The following is a 22,299-nucleotide window of genomic DNA, read 5'->3' as shown; positions in this document are numbered from 1 at the left end:
AAGTCCTTGGGTTGATAGCAAACATACACATACATCCTGTTCTTATTAACTGGAGAGCAAAGTTCAAAAGTAATTTTGAAATTACCATTTAAAAAATTTGCCTAACCAAGCTCACTTTACCACATAAGAATCTTTCTCATTTCTACAAATGTACTCCTCTTTATCTATACAAGCTTGATTTTATGTCCTCCCCCCAGCTTGCATTTTCTGCATCATTTAGACAACTCATCTCAGTTCCCCTGACATATAGTGTGCTCAGCCCAGTCCTTAGTTTTTCACTATTTCTTGCCTCCCTGAACTCTCTCCTGAAAGTGACTTCCTCTTCATTCTTTTTTTTTAATGTTTATTTATTTTTGAGAGAGAGAGAGAAAGAGAGCTTGAGTGGGGGAGGGACAGAGAGAGAGGGAGACACAGAATCTAAAGCATGTTCCAGGCTCTGAGCTGTCAGCGCAGAGCCCGACATGGGACTCGAACCCACGAACTGTGAGATCATAACCTGAGCCAAAGTCAGATGCTCAACTGAATGAGCCACCCAGGCGCCCCGGTTTCCTATTCATTCTTTAAGTCTCAGCTCTTGTTCCCTCATTACAATAGACCTTCCAGATACACTTTTCACCAAGGTCTTTCTCTTCTCTCATTCCTTTTGGTCTCTTGTGTGATATTACATACAAACTGTGCAAAAATGCTTTTATGCACGTAACTCCCATACATTGCCTGAACTGTGTGTTGATGGTGATGATGTCTTTGAACCCCATGTGCCTAATAAAGGTCTAGACCTACTTTGTGATTGGTTGATTCCTATGTTGGCTAATTGAACCTATTTTCTTCTTTTTTTTTTTTTTTATTCTAGCATTTTGGAGAAATAGAATTTTGCTTTTTCTTTGGATGGTCTTTTTATCTGTGGGTTCATCTCTTTTGTTTGGCAGGTCAAAAAAATTCCAGTCATTTATTGAGAGCTGCTTGGTAAAGAATCACAGCCAGCGACCAGCAACAGAACAATTGATGAAGCATCCATTTATACGAGACCAACCTAATGAACGACAGGTTCGCATTCAACTCAAGGACCATATTGACAGAACAAAGAAAAAGCGAGGAGAAAAAGGTTAGAAGCACATTTGTATTTCAGCAAAGGAAACAAAAGACAGAGCGAGTCATGGGCTCTTGATATATTTGGAGGTGACCATGGGGGTTTCAGATGGACCTGCATTATTCTTTAGTGTGAAGGCCTGCCTCTGAGCTCATAGCCTGTAGGCATCAATGGATTGAGCCCGTGAAATGGAATCTTCATGAAAGGATAGAACTGTAAGGAATATTACCTCTTCCAGGCACTAACAAAGAGACATGTTGAGTAATACTATGAAGTGGTTTAATATGACAAGTGATTTTCTTAGTTCAAATGAATATTCATGTTTTGAAGGCTAAAAATCTACAGAAGACAACCTAAAAAAAAAAATCATTTGGTTGACATTTTTGTATACTGGCACTCTTCAGCATTTAAGTTTTTGTGCTCTGAGGCTCATTTAGAATTTAGCTCAGAAGTCAGAATGAATTTTCTTATAGTCACAGAGATGCCAGACTTGCTATTTGGAACATTGAATTTTGAGCTGGAGGATCATTTAATGTACTTCTTTATTTTATAGATTGAAAAACTCTTATCTCTTATGGCTCTGGCTGTTCTACCACACTATCTTTTCATGGCATCGATGGAAAGAACATGAGTTCAAACTTGGGGTCCTGGGGCCGTATCCTGGTTGTTCAAATAGAGACTTGGACTTCCTTAACTAGCATCCTGACTACGCAGAAAATTCACGTGGTCTGGGGCAAGCTTTGTGCCTGGTTGGATGGGGAGTTGGGGAAGGTTGAAGTATGGGGAGGAAAGGGAAAGACCCAGAGGACAGACAGAGTGAGTCCTCCCCAAGTGGAGGCAGGAGGGTCAGTGGAGGAAAGGGGAGGGCTGACGGTGAGGAGGCAGTATAGGGCTGGTAAGGTGAGCCCTGAGCGTACAGCCATGGAGAGTAAAGGAGAAGACCAGGCACCGACGGTGGGACACAACTGGCGACATGATTTTCCTCTTTTCTGTCCTCAACACCATTCTCCTCTGTTCTCCCAAGCCAGGTGGAGCATTGGAGGGTGTTGGGCCCCACAGGACAGAGTGTGCTCTCCTTTTGTTTGAATCTCCCTTCTTTGCCTCTGCAGCTACCATCTGTAATGTGGCGAGGTGCAAGCAGGTGTGTGGGGTGGGTGGTAAGCATTGCAGGAGTCAAGACTGTAGAGGTAGGAGCAGCAGGGGGCTGAGGCAGGAGGGGAAATCCTCAGTGAAGGCTCAAGGGAAGGCTTCCTTCTTGGCTGCTGGCCTCAGGGAGTCAGGGAAATGTGCGATCAGGTTAGACTCCAGAGTAGGAGGTTATGAGGCGAAGCCAAAAAGGAGCCCATCACCTGAAACTAATGAAATATTGTATGTCAACTATCCTTCGATTTAAAACAAAGATACATTGCTGAATGTTTGAGGATCAAACTATTTTCACTTGAAGTGCTGAATAGGAAATAAAGCTTCATTGCCTATTTTGATTGAATACAAAATTATTATAGCACTGAAAAATAAATAAATAAAAATTACGAGCAATAATAAAACGTGGGATGTTGGAGGCCCATCTCCAGTTGTGAGTGGGTGGAAGGGGATGGGGTGTTTGTCAGAACCCAAGGGGCTGGGAGGGCAGCCCAAGCTGGAGGAACCAGGCATGAGAGAAATAGGTAAGTCAAGGTCAAAAAGCTCCAGGGCTGATTTTTCAACTGCTGTTTATTAATAGTGGTCTTCCACTCCAGGGAATTAAAATTGTAATGGGGACATTTTAGAGAGGTGTGTCAGACATGCAACCATTAAAGTCCAATTTCTCTAAGAGGGAAATTTATTTTTCTATGGGCCTGTCTTTTCCAGGCTCAGACTAGTTCAAATTCTAGCTCTCCAACAAATTCTGACCCCCTGAAGAGTTATGTGAACTTCATCCCAGTTTTCTCATCTTTAAAATAGGAGAGGGGATATAATAGTAATTAGTATTGCCTGGCATTGTTACAAAGATTAAGTGAGATAATGCATTGAAATATTTAATACAATGTCTAGCATATAGTCATACTTAATAAATATTAGCTATTCTCATATAGACAGTTCTTTTTCGACCTACAATTTTTCAGTACTATTCAGAATCACTTCCTGAGAACTCATGACCTCTTTGCCTTTGACCTGTGAGTAGAATGGGTAAAGCTTGTGCCTTGGTTGCTTTCACATTTGGAGGGCACAAACTCTAAAATGTGACTCGAAACACCCCATTCTATGAAAATAAGACTATTTTTTTTTTATTTTAGAAAAGGGAGGAGAGGGACAGTGGGACAGAGGGAGAGAGAGAGAATCTCATGCAGGCTCCTTGCTCAGCATAGAGCCTGATGAGGGGCTTGATCCCACAATCCTGGGATCATGACCTAAGCCAAAATCAGGAGTTGGACACTTAACCAACTGAGCCAGCCAGGTGCCCCGAGATAAGACTATTTTTAATGTGTTCCTTCTCTGCAGAGTAGAAGAGTAAGATTCCTGGTAGGAGGTATGCTCCACAGTTACATGGTAATTTAAGAAACCTAATTCTGTTTAGGCTCAAAGCCATCAGAAGCCTTCATTTTTGTCTGCTCCCCAGAAGGAGTATTGATCAAATGAGGTTTCATTCCATTTGCTCAGTTTCATCAAATTACTTCATTTGCTTCCTGTAATACTTTCATACTCTCTTAGTGGCTCTAAGAGCAGCTTTTGGTACAATCAAACAATTTTATGAGAATTGATTTATGATTTTTTTAAGCCAATATTATTTTTTCCTTAAGATATGTTGACATATGCTAATTTATGCCAGTAATATAAAAACAATAAGACCAGATTTTGGTGAAGTATTACAGTTGAAGGGCCTGACAAATGCAGGTTTTCCCATCGAGAGTAGAAATAATTGGATTAATTGTGTGTTTCTTTTCCTTGCTAGAATTTCCTTCTCTAGATAAAATTTCTGCAGTTTACTTCCTACTCTTCTTCCATTGATTTATTTCAGGTAAATTTGGAAAAGTACACTTTCAGTGTGGAATATTGAAACACTTTATGGAAGTCCTTTACATTTTGGTGACATAATACTCAAAAATAAGTAGCCTGAAAACTTCATACATATCTAAATATTTGAAACTAACTTGTGACTTTAAAAAAATGCACTTGACATCATCATGCTTTTGGCTCCTTTTCATTAGCCCTTTAATGGCTGAAGAGTATGGAAGGCAAAGGGTTTAGTTCTTTTCATGTGTGCTGCCTCCTGGTGGTAGCCCAACCAAACTGCAGTTTTAGTTCCTTTTTAGGGGTACACAAATGCCTTCAAAGTTATAATTACTAACCCACAGCTATGAAAGGATAACAGTAATGTGACGCCCTGCCTTGCTTAAAAGTAAAAGCTCTTCCAAGATACCCCAAACTCCGCAGAAAAGTCTTCAGCAAGCACTTTTATATAAGGATCAGAAAGTCATATCAGACCTGCTGGCCTAACTCATTCTGTCTGCTTTTCTCACACCCAACATCTAGCCACCAACAACTCATTGTGAACATGTCATGCCCTTTAATACTGTCACCCTTACCCACGTGGTTATGTTGCTTGGAATGTCCTTTTCCCACCACTTTCAGCTGCCATCTGCCTGGAAGGGGGCCACCAACAGTTACAATGTGCAGCTCATTTCCTCCTCAAAGGCTTTGCTGCCCCCCTCTCCCTCATTATGACCGATGGGCTTTGCTTCTTTCTCTGATATCTCATTGCTCTTTTTATGCACTTCTCTTTAGCATATAATATCTTGGAAAGAATACTAGTTTCAAAGTTGGAAAAGTTCTGGATTGAACTCTAAATTCAAAGCCCAGATTGACTGACCTTTTATTAATAAGTCATTGGTTCGGTCACTTAACCTCTTGTGATAGTGTCTTCACTTGAAAATGTGTTAAAGTATTGTTACTCAAAATAAATGAAAGAACATAGATAAAGTATCTAGCAGGGTGACTGGCATGGGAGATACCCAATGAAGATTAATTTCTTCATAATCATGGAGGATCTGATTACCTACTTGTCCATCTTGCCCATTAGATTCTGATCTCCTCCAAAGCAGACTCAATCGTATTTATTATTACATATTAACTTGCTTAACATATTACTGAATTAAATGGATGCCCCCAATGGGCAATTGAATGAATGTCCCCAATGGTCCATTTATGTCTTTTTTTTTTTGAGAGAGAGACAGAGAGAGAGAGAGAGAGCACGCGCACACACGTGTGTGTGAGCAGGAGAGGGACAGAGGGAGAAAGGGGCTTGGTCCCACAACCCTGGGATCATGACCAGAGCTGAAATCAAGAGTCAGATGCTCAACTGACTGAGTCATCCAGGCACCCCAACTCTATATTTTTAATAGCACACATTGTCAAGTTTCTTTCTGGTGTTTATCAACATATCTAAAGACAGTTTGTGGGTCCATGTAAGTCATAATAAAACTCCTACTTAAAAAAATGATTAATAAGTTAATACTGGGCCAATAAAAGTTGGTTTAGGTGGTCCCATAATGGGTAATTAACACAAACTGAAAAGTTATTTTGCAGTTCCTTGTCTTGACTTTCATGTGAACACTAGCCATTAGGGACAGGTATCTAGAGTCAGCTGGGACAGTTTTGAATGTTAATTCCATGCACTTGAATCCAGCTGATGGGAACTATTAAATCACAAGTCAGGAGGCCTGGAGCCTGTCCCAGGTCAGCATTAATGACAGCTCTTTGGGCCTCAGATTACTTATATATAAAACAAGGGTCGGGGGGGGGGGGGGATTGACCGAGCCGCAGCATCTTTTTGTGCACTAACATTCTGTGAGTCTCTCTTTAGATGAGACAGAGTATGAGTACAGCGGAAGTGAGGAAGAAGAGGAGGAGAATGACTCAGGAGAGCCCAGGTAGGAGAGCAAAAGCTAAGTGTTACTTTCACATTCTGAGTTGTGCTTGTGTGAAATGTGCTTCCTTTTGATTTATAGGTTCATTTTTAAGAATCCAGCAAGGTGGTCTCATGTAATTTATTGCCCATGAACATACTCATTAATTTGGGAAAATTTCCCCGGGCAGACTCTTACAAAAATGTGGAAATCAGCGTATTCTTTATCTTGTCCCCTAAGATTTATGGTCTCTATTCTAAGACCTTGTTTCCTCACGTATGTAACGTGTAGAATGGGTAGAGGCAATTATCTGGGTAATACAAGACTCAAAGTACCTAAAACTGCGACTTTCAGGAGACCTCGGTGGTATTTTGGGACTTGAATTATTCACTTCATTACATCATACCTTTCTTTAAGAAGCCCATTTGGGCAGCCACTGTCCTTGTCACATGTCTTGGTATTTTCACCACAGTCTAATCTGAAAGGAAATAATTTCCAGGAAATCGAATCATGCTCGAGAGGGGAACCCTACATAGAAACATTCATGCCCACCTCAGTTGTCACATGTTGGATCCCAGAACCAATGCTGCTTTTATCATTACCATCCCTGCGTTTTGAATTTCACTTGACATTGATTCCGACTTTCTTCCAGTGTGTTTATGAATGATTAAGGTTAGTGTACTCACATTGCTGGGATTTCTGTTCCTTGAGACAATTCAGCTGGCAGCAGTTTGGTGAGTTGAGGGGGACAGGCACACACACCATGGTGGTGGGAAGTGAGATTTATCGGGGAAAATGCAAAAGAAGAAAGCTCAGTGGGGTATATGGGGCTCCATCCTCTAGCCATCCAAGGAGAGGACTCCAATGATCCGGGAGGCATAATTGCCATACTGCTGGGGCGGAGCTACCTGACCAGGAAAGAGGCCAGCTCAGCCACTGCTGTTAGAATGAACCAGTGGCTTCTTTTTTTGAGTTAACTCAGATCTCCCAAGCTGGATTATTGCTGAACTACAGGAGGAAGGAGGGACTTACTGGGCCATCCAGTTTTTCTCTTCACCTGCTACAGGAATTTTCAAGGTCAGAGACTGAAGGAAAGTTTTTCCTTCCATCTGATACTTTACATGGGCCACCCCCAGTTTAGCTACTTAGAGATAATGTCTGTCAAGTAGTGACCATCAAAGGCAAAGGACCAAATGCCCTGCATTCAGAGAGGTTGTGCACTATTTTTTTATTTTTCCAAAGCTCACCCAGATGTCACGTCAGCCCTTCTGATCACTCTCTAGAGAACTGAGAAGCCACATTTTAACTAGTACTTGCTAAACTGAGTCACTTAGCGGGCTGACCTAGCCATGCCTTAACGCTTCTATAATTGTAACGTGTCATTATATCACACTGAAGATTATGTTCCAAGTCCTGTTTTATGGGCACATGTAATTAATCTTTGTGAAATCCTGAAAACTCGAAAGGGACAGTGGTTATCTCATTTTAAAAATGAGGTGAGAGCTCAAAGATGGCAAGCAGGTCACACACCAAGTTTATGACTGAGCTACTACTACAGCTCAAATCGCCTGACATTGATTCGACATCAGTTAATTGATTCAACATCAATTGATTCAACACCAGTGCATCCTCGTGTGCATGGTGAGGCCGGGCTCCCCAAGTCCTGCCTTTTTGCATGGAGCTTGTGGCCTGTGTGGATAAGCTCTCTTGCTTGGGGTTTGGTTTAGAGTCCTACACAAAAGCTGTAAGTTTTAGAGGAGTTTTGTTAGTAGAATCCAAGCACCGTCTGTGGGACATCATGAACAAAGCCTTTTCATGTCATTTTTTGGCATTGGTGGCAGTCACGCGGCATGCTAACCGCTCTCCAAAACAGAATAATCCCCTCGTCAACTGCCACCAAATCTGCTCCCGTTTGCGTCACCACCACTGTCCAGGTGCCAGACAAAACCTGCAAGCATTGCTCACTCCACACACCAGATCCATCAACAGGCTTCATCAGCTCTCCCAGCAAGTGCTTCTCTGCCTCCATCCTCACCGCCCCACCCCACAGAGCCACTTCAGTGCCAGCCCAGCTGGTGGCCCTGCTTGCCCTCACCTCCCACGCCCTGCAGACAGAAGTCCATTCAGCAGCCAACAAATCCCATCACGTCACTACCCTGACTATAACCTTTCCATTGCTGGCTTCCATGCCATGTGCCTTCCCGGGTCTGCCCAGTCTCTCTGGCCTCCTCTTGGACCACCTTTCTCCTTCACTGTGCTCTGGGAAGTCCCATGGAGTTTGGTTCCTCAAAGATGCCGCACCTGTCCCCGCCACAGGCTTCTACATTTGCTTTTCTTTCTGCCTGAAAGGTTCTTCCCCTACCTCTTTGTGGGACCAACCCGTCATCATTTGAGTGTTGGCTCATCTGGCACCTTCTCAGAAAGTTCTTCCCTGATCACCCCCGTCTTGAGCAGAACCCTTAATTCTCGCCCCAGCCTCCTGCCATTGCCACTCTTAAGCCATTACATCTTTTGTCTTATATAGAGCCCTGCTCCTACGTGAAATTGTTATTTGTATCTTATCTAATTATTTGTCTGTCTCTCTTCCCCACAACAAGATAACTAGAGAGAACATTCATTGAGTAACTGCTGTATCCACTGGAACCTATCACAGTGCCTGCTACCTAGAAAGGGTCAATAGTTATTTAATGGATTGATCGCAAGTGGAAGTTGCCAGAAAGATGAAAAGATTTGCATGAGCAAATAAGAGCCTTCCCCACCTCCCTGTTAGGCTGCTGTGTGCAACCAAAGAGTCTAACTTTGAGTTGTTCACATGCAGTTAGATGTGAATAGGACAGCCCTAGACCAGGGCTGTGGGGAGAGTTGCTTTATGGTGTTTTCTATCCTCTTTTTCTTTCTACTTTCTTTCTTACATGTGCGCGCGTGCACACACACCCCCACACACACATACACATGATGCACAACCACCGTTTTACAGATGAGGAAACTGAAGCCCATGGTGCTTAAACAGAATCTAGGAATCAGTGAGCTGGGTTGAAGTCTACACCATCTGCTCCTGAACAAACAATGTCACTTCTCTTTAATCCTGGTGCAGCGAGACAAGCCCTGAACTCTCTGACTTTGGCAGGCTTGGGTTCCTATTCTACTCTGTGTTGACCTTGACTCAAATGTTCTCCCTCCCTGGCTCATCATGTCTTCACATGAGCAGCCTGTCCTTTGCCCCCTGGGGTTTGGTGCAGGGAGTCACAGAGGAGGTGGGGGGGTGGGGGTGATGTACTCATCTTAGTAGAATAGGTTCCCTGCTGCTCCCGGTGGTTCATTTCATTTGCTGGATTTTTTTGTGCCTTTCTTAAACATGAAAACCAGCCGATCCAGGGCCTAAGGCTTGCACACTCATTAAAACCTTTAGAAGCAGATCTTTGCATGTCACAAGGGTGAGGGAGCAGCGTGGACAGTGCTGGAGAGAGGTGATGACATCTCCATCTAGGGATGGAGACAGAACACGTATGCAGTAGTCACACTGAAAAGGAGGCTGAGCCTTGACTCAGTTTCCCTGGGGATGAGTACTGTAATTAACAGAGGGTCTAAGAGCCCCCGCTGGCACATGGGCTCCCTTCCCCGCATACAGGGGAGTTGTTTGCCCGCTGTCCTCCCCAGGACCCGGGTAATAATGACCCTTGCCGCACGCAGGATCCTGATCTCTCCCTCCTGCCCACAGCTCCATTCTGAACCTGCCAGGGGAGTCCACACTGCGGCGGGACTTCCTGAGGCTTCAGCTGGCCAACAAGGAGCGTTCGGAGGCCCTGCGGCGGCAGCAGCTGGAACAGCAGCAGCGGGAGAACGAGGAACACAAGAGGCAGCTGCTGGCCGAGCGCCAGAAGCGCATAGAGGAGCAGAAGGAGCAGCGGCGGCGGCTGGAGGAGGTGAGCACCTGCCTGGGCCACCGTGGAAGCCCACGCCTCTTGGCCAGGTCGCTTCCTGAGTGTCCCATCCTTGTGTGGGGCCATGGCCCGCTGGGAGCACACACCTTAACTTGCAAAGGAGGATGAGGCCTGAATGCTGTTACCAGTCAAGGACTTCCCTTGCCTGGCAGGGGGCCAGGGCGCGACCTTGGTGAGAAGTGACCTTGGTGTGGTCACTTCAGGAAAGCAGCTAAAGACCTCAGCCTCTTCAAGTCTTACTTAGATATCACCTCCTCAGTGCAGCCTCCTTGACCACCTTACTTAAATTTGCACCCCCTCCCTCTAGCGTGTCCTGTTGCCCTTCCCGGCTTTATTATTTTTACATAGCTCTTACCACCTTCACACGTACTCTCTATGTACCTTTGCACGTCTTACGCTGGAATCTGAGCTCCCGAGGACAGGGGATTTTGTCTCTTTCGTCCCCGATGCATCTCTCCATCATGTATCTCTAGCGCCTAGAACAGGGCCTTGCACATGGTAGATGCCTCGTGAGTATTCATGGAATGAATGAACTAATATAGGAATAAATGAGTCAATATGGAGAGGTACAATATAGGTGTTAAGTAGACCGCAGTGACTAGGCAGGCAAGTGAAATGTCAGGTATGGAAACGCAGGGTCCCCCTGTAGATACCCCTTCGTCACCCCTCTGGACACTGTGGAAAGCACTTCACAAGTCCTTTTGCACACCTTTAGTATCCAGGACCCGTCCTCCAGCTTGCTGGCCACACTTGCCTTCACCAGCAGGCATTGCTGTCATCTGTGTGGGAAACCATACCAGCAGCCACACCTTCCTGCATGCCTTGTCCTGGGTGAGGCTCTCACCCTTGTGGTCTTACAGAAGTTTGTCAAGCCTCCTTCCTTTATGGGCTACATCAAAGCCTCTAGATAGTTAGGAAACTGAGAGCATAGCTGTTGGAAAAGTCTGATGGCAGATGAAAGGTTGACCGACTGCACGATAATGGGGCAGCAATTTTACAGTTTTCCCAAACGCTGTCTTGCTCCTCGTTAACGGTTTACAGCAATTCACTTGCTCTGTCAGGTGGCCACGGCAGTTCGAGGCTGGTGGATTGCAGGCACCAGGAGCAGATTGCTTTTTAATTGGCACATCCAGGTCCAGCCTCCCTGGTTTAAATCGGTGAGGGCCTCCGTTTCAGTTTGCAGTAAAATCCTATCAACCTCATATATCCCTGGAATGTTCATACACAGACCAGCCACAATAATACCCAACAGTTGCAATTATAAAGTGACTTCTGTGCGCCAGCTCCTGGGTGAGGTTATTTGCTTATATCCAGGATCTCATCTACTATCATTATCTCTTTGCGTATATCCATTGCTTCTCATGCCGAATGCATACAATCCCCATTTAACCAAGAGGAAATTGAAGTTCAGGAAGAGATTGAAATAATTGGCCCAATATCACAGGGCCGCTAAGTGCACAGTGTTCACACCCATTGAGATCTGATCTCAATGTCCACACAAGCCCCGAAATAAGTCATTGAAGCCTTGAACTGCGACCCTCACAATAGGACCTTGCAGGCTTCTGCAAGCATCAGTGGGCAAGTGAAGCACGTTCCAATTTCAGTTTATAAGTCTGTCTTCTTGTCAGTGTGAAGAATGCTCCGTGCAAGAGAAGTTTGAAGTTCACCACCTTCTATTCTAAAAACGACACTGTAGTAGACGGAGACCCTGCGGTGCCATGGAAAGGAGACCTTGGAAGGAGCAGGCAGAGGCAGGGGAAAGGGAGGTGTGGGTGTTAATTAAGCAGCTCTCAAAAGCGAAGCGCAGAGTATAGCTGTGCAGGTACTGTATCCCCTCTGGTTACTCTCCTGGGCACGAATTGAAATCCCTGCAGCTAAGACCTGGTGTCACCTTCAGCCCAGCCAGGTCAGTCAGGACCTCTCATTCTGGCCCCCAATCCAGAGCTGTGCCATATCCACCAGTCTGCCAGTTCTGAGAACCAAATGCCTCTGCGGGCTGGAGCCCATGTTTACTCGTGTAGACTCTGGCCAAACCTCTCCCCTCACCTAAGCAGTACCCTGTTGGGCACTGCCCCCACGTCCCACCTCTCCTGCTCCCTTCCTTATGGTTTATTCCTTCCAAGGGCATTTCTGAAGGGCACCACCTCACTGAGGCGTTACACCCTGAAAACCTTGACCATATGCCTTAGTTAGGGCTCCTTGCCTAATGACTTGTTACACTTAATTTCAAGTGAATGACGCCATGTAAACCCTAGAAAATCTCCACTGTCCTCCCATAAAACATTTAAAATACTCAAGAATGCCCGTGTGCCTGTGCATACACACACACTTATGTGCACTTTCTTCCTTTTTTTTTTTAAATTTTAACATAACAACTTTTGACCCTTGAGCCTGGATTCTCAATTAATGCAAAGTCTTTTCAGAGGATGCATTGTGTTATTTTGTTTTGTTTTTATCTGTATTTTCTTCCCTTCTTACCTGATATGATTTATTTGAGCTTTAAACATTTTTTTTCATCAAGTTGCTAAAATAACGATTTCTAACGCTTTCCAAAGCATTTGCCATATGACAGGTACTCTGTTCTGCACTTTACATGAATTGTCTCATTTAATCCTCACAATAACCCCCAGTCTGAAGATAATGCAGCTGAATTTCAGAGAGGTTATGGGGCACCTGGGCGGTTCAGTTGGTTGAGCATCCGACTCTCAATTTCAGCTCAGGCCATGATCTCACATTCTGTGAGTTAGAGCCCCACATTGGGCTCTAAGCAGACAGCACGGAGCCTGCTTGGGTTTCTCTCTCTCTCTCTCTCTCTCTCTCTCTCTCTCTCTCTCTCTTTCTGCCCCTCCCCCTCCCCCATTCATGCTGTCTCTGTCTCTCTCAAAATAAGCAAATAAACTTAAAAAATATTTTTTTCAGAGAGGTTAATAACTTGCTACAGGTCACACAGCTTGGGAGGAAAACTAGGTTTCAATCCCAGGGGATCGGACTCCAGAGCCAAAGAGCTGTCACTGCATCCATTCTGCCTCTCCACTGATTAGCCAGGCATATTTTTCTGGCCCATGGTCCTGTGGCCTTTTACTCTGAGAACCTAAGGACTTTTGAGCAAAGGCAAACAAGCTGCACCCAGCCAGCGGGTGCTCTTCTTTAAAATGGGTTCTGGCTCTGGTGTGCCCCGTCAGAGCTATGGCCAAGGCCTCCTCGTGTCTCTTCTTGTGTGGCACTTTCTGGAGCCTCTATATTGGAGGCAGGTCGGAGTTCAGACTCAGTGGGGCACATGTACCCACAGAACACACCCTCCGAGTCCCCACTTGCACCAAAGGCAACAGTGTGCCCAAGGACACTTTGCTTTGTGCACCAATGCACATGAGCCCTGGCTTCTCCTCAGAAGCAGGAACACTTGTGACCACAGGGCATTAAGAGATTACACCAGCTTTATCTTTTGATCCTTCATCTTGCACCTATTCCTCAACACAAAGAAAAAGAAATACTAACTACTGAGGTGGCTGTAAATTCTGAACTCCTAAGTAGTAACTGTCTCTGCCGCCAGGGGCTCCTCTCCTGCATCCTGCTCCTGCTGGATCCCCATCCAGGTCTGCCGCCCTGGCCCGTGGTGACAACTTGTGTTTCTGGTGCCTTGAGTAGGAGCTTGGACTATGTAGAGGCAGTGAAAGCACACGGTTAGACTTGCAGATTTAGCTTCATTGTGAGTCAGGTGGGCTTTTGTTGGCATCCTGGAAATGCAATTCGATTCTCAAATAAAGGGCCATCAGATGACCTTCTGGTGACGCAGGACTGTGTAGGTTGTACCCTTTATATTCCCCGGGGATCTCAGATGTCACCTCCTACCAGAGTTTTAGTTTCCAAGGAAGCCCTGTGTGTCCTTTGCTATTTATGGGTAACCATGTAGATTTGAATAGGTTCTATATCAGTATCTGCATATTCTTAGAAGGACTTTGTACACTGAATGTAGTCATTTATCAGCCTCATGAAAAGGACGTGACTTCGGACCAACGATAGGTTGGGTATAAGACTTTCAGCTTTTGACCAGTGATAAAGCCCAATGTATAACTAATTTCCAGGAAATTGATTGAACCTAGCTAAGGTGAATGAATCCATCAATAGTGAGAAAAGTACATAGAAGACCTCCTTTATTTTTATTTAGTTCAATGAAAATTTCTTTCTATCACTTGGCCTACACAAAATCCCTCTTGTTTTATTCTCCATCACAGAGTTAGGGGCCAAGAATCATGACCTTAAAGTGCTACAGCACTTACTATGGTCATCTTCTCAGACTAACCTTGGCCAAATTTGTGGTGATACTTAACTGTGCCCAAGAGTTTTGGAATGGTTTTAGTGATTTATCATTTTTTTCCAACTCGCTGAGAGCATTCTATGCCTTCGTTTGGAGAAGAATATCTTTAAGTCACAAGAATAATCAGATTGACCCCACGGGCACCAAATTGCTCAATGGTGGTAAGTTTCATTCTTCAGAGATTTGCATTAAGTCTTTCAAGTCACCTACGTCGTATTTAGTGCCCTTCAAGACCATCATAACATCAGCCAGTTATAGAAACAACCAGTCCTAGCTGAAAGATGTTATACTGCTTTGGTTCTATTGCCTGAAAAAAATTTTTTTAAGAAATACCACTAGTATCTTATTGGCCAGTAAAAGTGGAGCACTGATCTAAAAAATGAGAGCCTAACAGTCTTGACAGGTGAATTCCCTATAAGCCTCTAACTTTTTAATGTCAGTGGCTGGGCTTTCGAAGACGTTAGGCTCAACTGGGTATGGTAGAATTAAAACATGTTTGCTATTCGGACGGGCAATCATTCAACAAATTTCATGAATTCACACTTCTGCTATGCTGGACCCCAGGAATACAGTCTGCCCTGGTGCTCACCAGATCTCTGAGGCAAACAGGCATGGGGCAGATAGTCACCTAAATAACCACTCATTATCATTGCCAGACTGCTGTGGTGGAGAGCAAGGGCGGCTAAGTAATCAACCAGAGAGGTGTGGGGTGGAGACAGCAGCCCAGCCTGGCTGGGAGGTCTGCTGGGGATTCCAGCTGAAGGACTTGGGTGGGAGGGGCACACAGAGATGCCAGGCAGGTAGGCCAAGGCACACTCATCTAGACAGCTTCCCAGGCCCAGTTAAGGATTTTTAAATTTTACCCTGAAAATAGTGGGAAACCACTGACATGTGTTAACCAAGGGAATGCAATCAGATCGGCATTTTTAAAAGGAAACTGTGGCTGCTGCAAGGTTGAGTGGTTGGAGGAGGCAAGAGTGGACTAGAGAGCCAAGTTGGTCCAGGTCAGAGAGGGTGGTGTTTCTGTGAGTGGCGGTGGAAGGGGGATTGAGGAAAGGGGACACACTGGAAAGAGATGCGGGCTGTAGAACATGCAGAATACATATGTAAATGTGGTGCCTGAGTAGATGTCATAGATGGTTCCCAGTGTGGACTGGAGCATCTGGCTGGAGCTTGCGATGTGGTGAATTGAAGATGTCTGTGAGGTGGCCAGTGGTGATGCCAAGCAGGCAGTTGGATTATATGGAGGCAGCCAGAGAAGAGAGGGTGGGATGGGGAAAAGGGGGCATCACGGCTTATGGTACTGGAAGTATACATCAAGAAGAGAGGAGGGTGTGGGCCTGAACTCTGAGAACATCGAGCAAGAGAGGAGAAGCCAGCAAAGACTGATAGAGGTGTAGAAGGAACACCCGTAGAATTGGATGTTATTGCAAAGAAAATCGAGTATTCGAGTGCAATGAACAAGTTAAAGGGGCCTGCTGTGCAGAGTGCCGCCCCGAGGTCGAGTAAGATAAGTGCATTCATTTCCTGTTTGAGAGAAAGGGAAGCAATCTGCTCAGCAAGTGGGATCTGAATTTGGGGTGCGAAGACATCAGTTTGGGTCTGAGCACTGCCATGTGCCTCCTGCACACCCTGACCACTCTTTGAGTCTCCCCACCCTGGCTTGCATTCCTGGGCTCTCACAGAGGTCCCCAACCAAGCTTGTCCCCTACCTAAGTCATGTTGGGAATTAACCAGGAAGACAGATGCGAAAGAACTTTGTCAACTGCCCAAAGCTGGACAGATCTCTCTTTTGAAGGGCCTGTCCAGTGTAGTTTAAATATGGCTAATGAGGCCCACCTCGTGCTTCTGCTTAGAGAACTCTAAACAATTTTGTGTTCATCCATTTGTGGCCAGCTTTTTTTAATGTTTATTTATTTATTTTTGAGAGAGAGAGAGAGAGAAAGAGAGAGTGCAAGGAGGAGGAGGAGGCAGAAAGAGAGAAAGAGGGAGAGAGAGAATCCCAGGCAGGCTCCACACTGTGAAGTCCAATGTGGGGCTCAAACTCAGGAACCGTGAGATCATGACCTGAGCCGAAATCAAGAGTTGGACGCTTAACCAACTGAGCCACCCAGGCGCCCCCATTTGTGCTCAGCTTTTGCTCGCGTTCTCCCTTATCATCTGCTTTCCTTCAGGGTAAGCAGGCTAGTCTCAGAGAAGCTGTAGCGGCTGCAGCCTGAGCCCAGAGAAGCCCCTGGTATGTGAGGTTATTCTTTGGAACCTATGTCGTTTCTCCCAGATGTTCTTAAACCAAAGCAAAGGGGCAGGGGCCAGGGGGAACTGCACACATCTTTAAGAGCCAGTATGTGCAGGACATCACAATAAAGCTCTGAAAATCCCCACGGGCAACAGAGCACTTGGGGGAGATTCTGTTGATAGCAGTATTTTGTCTAACAGTTACCTTCCTTATTAAGTACAAGTTTTTAACTTAACTGTGCCTCAGTTTCCCCATTTGTAAAACTAGAAAGAATAGTAGGATTACCTTCCAGGGCTGTCATGAGGATTCAATGAGTTAGTTCCTGGAAAAGCTTAGAATGTGACTAACACTTAGAGCAGCACTCAATAAATATTAGTTATTATTATTGGAGTGGGTGCCTTTGGCTGAAGTCAGAGGTGTAATTTCCAAAAGTTTAAATGCTTTTATGTACAGTAGTAAAATCCTCTTGAATTTATTAAAATAAATGTACCAACAGGTAAGCTTTTATTCATGTCTTGAGAAGAGTATGTGTTATACTAGTAGGAATTCATTTATGTCATTAGGACAAAAAAAATGTCAATAGTTTTTAAATGACTGGATAGCTTAGTACAGAGGCAAACTATACCAGCTTTGAAGCTATAGAGATAAAGGTGTAATTCAAGCTATGTGGCCTTGAGTAAATTACTTACCCTCTCTGAACCTCAGCTTCTGTATATACACAATCAAAATACCATTTACTAGGGCACCTGGGTAGCTTAGTCCTTAAGCTGATCTGACTCTTGATCTCCGCTCAGGTCATGATTTCGAGCCTTCCATCTGGCTCTGTGCCAACAGTGTGGAGCCTGCTTGGAATCCTCTCTCTCTCTGTCCCTTCTCTCTGCGCTTCCCCCGTCATATGAGTGTACATGCTCTCTCTCTCTCTCTCTCTCTCTCAAAATAAATAAACTTAAAAAATATACTATTGACTTTGCAGGACTGTTGTGAGAAGTAAAGGGAATCATGTACAGAAGGCTTGACACAATCCTGACACAAGAATGATTGACATTATTGGCAATGGTTTTATTGTTATTTTGCAATGGATGATTTCAAAATTGTTGTTAGGATTTTCTATATAGATAGCATTTCCCATTGTCTGCCTTCATGAATTCTCTAAGGCACCTTCTCTGTTTACTGTAACCCATGGACTTTTCCATCCCTTCCTGAGAGCACAGCTCTCATTGTCTCTTGCTGGCACATCTGTCTGCTGATGCCTTAGCCAACGGTCCTGGCCTTGCCCGCACAGGGAGGCAGCCTATTCTCTGTCCTTCCGGATGTACCTCATTTAGTAGGATGAACTGCCACCTAGAGAAGTCTCTTACCAGCCAAGCCTCCGGGAACCTTCCCCTGGAGAAATTCTGCTTTTCAATATATTCTCTTATCAGTATTTCTTGCTGTCATTTCCAACACTGTGTAATTTTGATCCCATCATTGCCACCAAATGGCTACATCAAATTTTATGTCCTACCAGTACCTAAAACAAACCCCTAAGATAGAGATCTTGTTGTGTCTCAATAGTAAGCTTCTGGGCATCAAGGGCACTGTACCTTAGGAGTGAACCCTTTCACCGAGAAGGTAGGACCAAGGCAGTCAAAGGTACTGTAATCAACTGCCTGGGTTTGAATCTGTCTCTACCAATTACTGCCTTTGTGATCTTGGAAGAGACATGACTTCTTTCTGCCTCAGGTTATCTGTTTATAAAAGGGGATAGTGATAATTTTGAGGATTGAATGAGTTAATACACAGAAAGCACTTAGAAGAGTACCTGGCACCAAGCAAGTACCTAAGTAAGTTCAAGAAGAGAGTTGCAGAGGGAGGGAAAAATCTTTGTTTCCCATGGTCTGCCTTGCCATTGCTACCCTGAGTCATCTTTTCAGGGTGCTTGCAGTCGAAGGTGGCCCGAGCAAGCTCAGCGCACAGAAGCGGGAGACAGGGAAATCAGGGCGGCTTTTCACAAGTGCACATTCCCACCCACCGGACCATACTCCCAGGCCCTCGACCGGAAGAAAGCACCATGAACAAGAATAACTCCCCCATTCAGGGCCTGGGGTATTAATTCATTGGTACTGCTGAGAAACGGCCTTTAATTCACTTAGTCATTAACCATAGGCATCCTAATGTGTCTTGCGAGTGGCCTCAGTTGGGAGGCAAAGCAGCCCTTTATCCCTGAATGTCATTAGCATCAGCACGAAGACTGAATGCTTTCTAGCTGGGCTTTTGTTCTTTTATTGCAATAACTGAACAGAGATTGTGAATCAGCTGGGAGCCAGGCAGGCAAACTGGGTGCCCATTGTCCTAGGTGAGGCCTGCCCACGGGTCTCTGACGGTGGTCTGTGGTTGCACGCCTGTGTAAGTCACGCCGGTGCTTCAGGAGGCCATGTGGTCGGCACGGCCGTATGGAACACTGCCTCTCGGTGGATCCCAGAAGGGCTCCTTGTTCTGACTTACCTGCCATGCTGCTTGGGCCCTTGGACACTGTGATGGGAGGGGTTTGCCAGTAGGGCAAAGCAGTTGGGCTGAAATTCCTGAATGGCAGCTTAAAGTGTTACTAATATTTGAAATCCTATTTTTCAGACCCCTTTTTACATTTCCAAGGAATGGAAAGATATGCTAGTATGTTATTTTATTTTTTTATTATTTTGTAAAGTTTATTTATTTTGAGACAGAGACAGAGAGAGCAAGGGCAAGTTGGGGAGGGGCATAGAGAGAGGGAGGAGAGAGAGAATCCTGGGCAGGCTCCACACTCTCAGCACAGAGTCCGATGCGGGCCTCAAACTCACAAGCCATGAGATCATGACCTGAGCTGAAGTCAGATGCTTCACTGACTGAGACACCCAGGGGCCCCCATATGCCAGTATTTTACACTTACAGCATTTCATGCTGGAAAAAAGCCTGCGTTAGCCAGTTCCTGACCATCAATGTACCTAGAGCACCTTAGGTGGATGGCAGGGATGGCTTTTCAGTGACAGCATGGAATGGGCATTACAGACTGCCTTCCAGTATCTGGGATCTTTGTGGAACCTCTTTTATTACATCTGGCCTGCATCTCTGTATTGTACCATCAGTATTCTCAGTGGTCCCTAGCCATAGAACTTTTACCACAATAGTTGCCCAGACAATATAATTTCAGCATGACTTTTAGATTGGATTGTTTTCATTCCCCTTTTGTGTTCTTCAGTGAGCAGTTTTGTGGAATCATAGAGGCTGGAGAACATAAGGGACCTTGAAAGTGATCTCAGCCAATCCTTCTCTTGAAGAATCCCTTTGATAAGATGCCTCAGTCATTTAACCTGTTTAACATATGATCTCTGCTTATATGTTTAGAGGCTTCAGGAAGGATGTCCTATTTCTGAGCGGCTCCTAATGTTAGAAAATTCATCCTGTTATTGATTCAAGTCCTTGTGATATTCCTGCATTAATACAAGTGATGCCAAAGAAAACTAAATGACCTTCCCCTCCAGCCCCAGAAATGTCTGTGACAATGATAATCTCCTTCTCCCACTGTCAATGGTTCCTGCAGCCTTTCCATGTAAGATGCAATTTAGCATCTTCTGTACTATCCCAGATGTGCTGGAGTGGCCCTCTCTGTAGGCACTGTGTTAATAAACTGGGCCATAATGGGCTTCTTTTCATAGGATACCACTCTCCCATCTGAGAGTCTCATTTAAGGCTTCCAAAGGATGGCAGAAGGAATTTGGAGTCACAACTGCACTTGACTTTTACACTAACCTACAGAGTCATAGGTCCTGAGGATGTCATTCTGGCTTCTCTATATGATACCCAGGAAAACCTCGGTGGCCCTTCCCGCCGGGGGAAAACTGCAGCTTGGAGATAATAAGGAGCATGACCATGCTGAATAGCACCCGTAGAAGAGGCAGGACCAGAATTTGTCATTAAGCCTTCTCGCAGCTTTGTTTCAAACTTTCATTCCTTGGGCTACACGCGTGAAGATATGCTTAGCACATAGGTACTCAGATGGTGCTTAGCCATAGGGCTGCCTACCGATCAAAAGTCGGCCTGGGAACCCAAAGGAAGAGCTTCACTTAGGAAGTTAATCTTCCGGGAAAGCTCGGAATGGGTAGGTTGGATGGCTTAACTTTAATTTTTTTTTCAACGTTTTTTATTTATTTTTGGGACAGAGAGAGACAGAGCATGAACAGGGGAGGGGCAGAGAGAGAGGGAGACACAGAATCGGAAACAGGCTCCAGGCTCCAAGCCATCAGCCCAGAGCCTGACGCGGGGCTCGAACTCACGGACCGCGAGATCGTGACCTGGCTGAAGTCGGACGCTCAACCGACTGCGCCACCCAGGCGCCCCGGGCTTAACTTTAGTAGTATGAAGTAAGTGTAAAAAGAAAAGAACGTGGCCTATCTGGCTGGTCTAGCTTTCTCATTGGTTCTCTGTATTCTGTGAGGAAAAGATGGGCAAGGAAGGGAGGATAAAAAGAAGGGGAAATGGCCACTTGTAAAAGCATAAGACAGCATCTTTCACTTCATATGTGTAGATGTCTCGGACAGCTTCTTTTGAATCCTTAGAGGGAGCATGGCAAGAGCCAGACATAGAGTATAGTCCTGGCTTTGCACTTAGCAGGTGAACTTGGGCAGGATCTTGACCTGTGTTTGCCACAGTTTCCTCATCGGTCAGATGGGGATGGTGACAGCAGAACATGCCCCACAGGGCAGTGGTGACGACTAACGAGTCAGTATGAGTGAAGGGCTTGGGACGCTGCCTGGCATCATAGAAGGCACTACATGGTGTTTGTTCAGAATCCTGGTGTTAGTTGCAAGGTATCATGCCCTTGCGCTGCAAGTGGTTGGTCTTTCCAAAACCGAAATTTTAGCAAAAGTTAAAATGGGTGAATAGAATGCCCAAATGCTTGAACACCTCTCCTCACAATACAGCTGCTGTATGGCTTGTACAGAACAGTCCTATTTAAGTGAGGGGGCTGTGTAGTGGGTTCAAAAGACCACACTGGGTCCTTTCATTCCGAGTGTCTTTGAACAGAGAGCTTCTTTGTCGAGGAGATGGTTGAAGGTACTTGCCACAGAGCCTGACTTGATCCCGTGCCAGCTGCTGGCCTGTTTCTGGAGGCTGACTCGGGTCTTCCACGCTCAATGGGGTCCCCTCTCACCTCTTCCAGGAGGTCACCCAGGTTGAAAGCAAGTGGAGCTGTCCAAGAGCAAACCAGAATTCTACTCTGTTTCACTTCTCATTCTGAATTGTTAGTAGATTGCTTAGCAATGCAGCACGTCCTTGCTTAGAGTCGGATGAACAAACCTGTGAGATCACCTAATCTGCTCCCATGTTCAAGGTTGAGTTAAGGTGACTTATTCAAGGTCATATAGCATTCATTCATTTGTTAAACAAATATTTCTTGACACTGTGGTCTAAATGTTTGCTTTGGTGGCAGAGCAACACCAGAATCTAGTCTTACTATTTCTGATCCAGTGTTCTTTCCCCAAGCCCTGTGGCCTTTCTTACCTACCCCCTCATCCTCCAGTGACACGTCACTGCAGCTACGGGATATTAATTCCCAAATGTAGGTGTTACCTCTGAGTCTTTCCACTGGGAAATGTGATGTATATAAAAGATAGACCCAGAGCCCCAAATCTACCAGAATGTCATGAGAACAAGATTCAATTTCAATCTGAACATTCAGTAAGTAGAAAAAAGCAGCCACGTTTCCTATCTGGAAATTCTGAAGGATATTGAAGAAAGTGCTGCTGGTGGTAGGATAGATGAGGTATCTTTTGCTCCATCCCTCCATGCACACTCTAAACTGTACATCCCACTACATCTCC

General features: G+C 45.1%; 1 protein-coding gene across 8 annotated transcripts in view; it reads left to right on the top strand.

Annotated features, from left to right (window-relative positions):
* The window catches only part of TNIK (TRAF2 and NCK interacting kinase), a 405,908-nt gene that overhangs the window by 297,340 nt on the left and 86,269 nt on the right, over nucleotides 1–22,299 (top strand). For all 8 annotated transcript variants that reach the window (XM_086674716.1, XM_086674709.1, XM_086674712.1 and 5 more), the window contains exons 10-12: nucleotides 927–1,102; nucleotides 5,928–5,994; nucleotides 9,689–9,893. In XM_086674716.1, coding sequence (XP_086530842.1) covers nucleotides 927–1,102; nucleotides 5,928–5,994; nucleotides 9,689–9,893 — 448 coding nt within the window. The remainder of the gene's footprint in view (nucleotides 1–926; nucleotides 1,103–5,927; nucleotides 5,995–9,688; nucleotides 9,894–22,299) is intronic.

The sequence above is a fragment of the Puma concolor genome, chromosome C2 (genome assembly GCF_028749965.1).
Source record: "Puma concolor isolate L17-30 chromosome C2, mPumCon1.1.hap2, whole genome shotgun sequence".
Taxonomy (NCBI): domain Eukaryota; kingdom Metazoa; phylum Chordata; class Mammalia; order Carnivora; family Felidae; genus Puma; species Puma concolor.
Note: the sequence above shows the minus strand (reverse complement) of the source record. Positions and strands in the feature narration are given on the sequence as shown.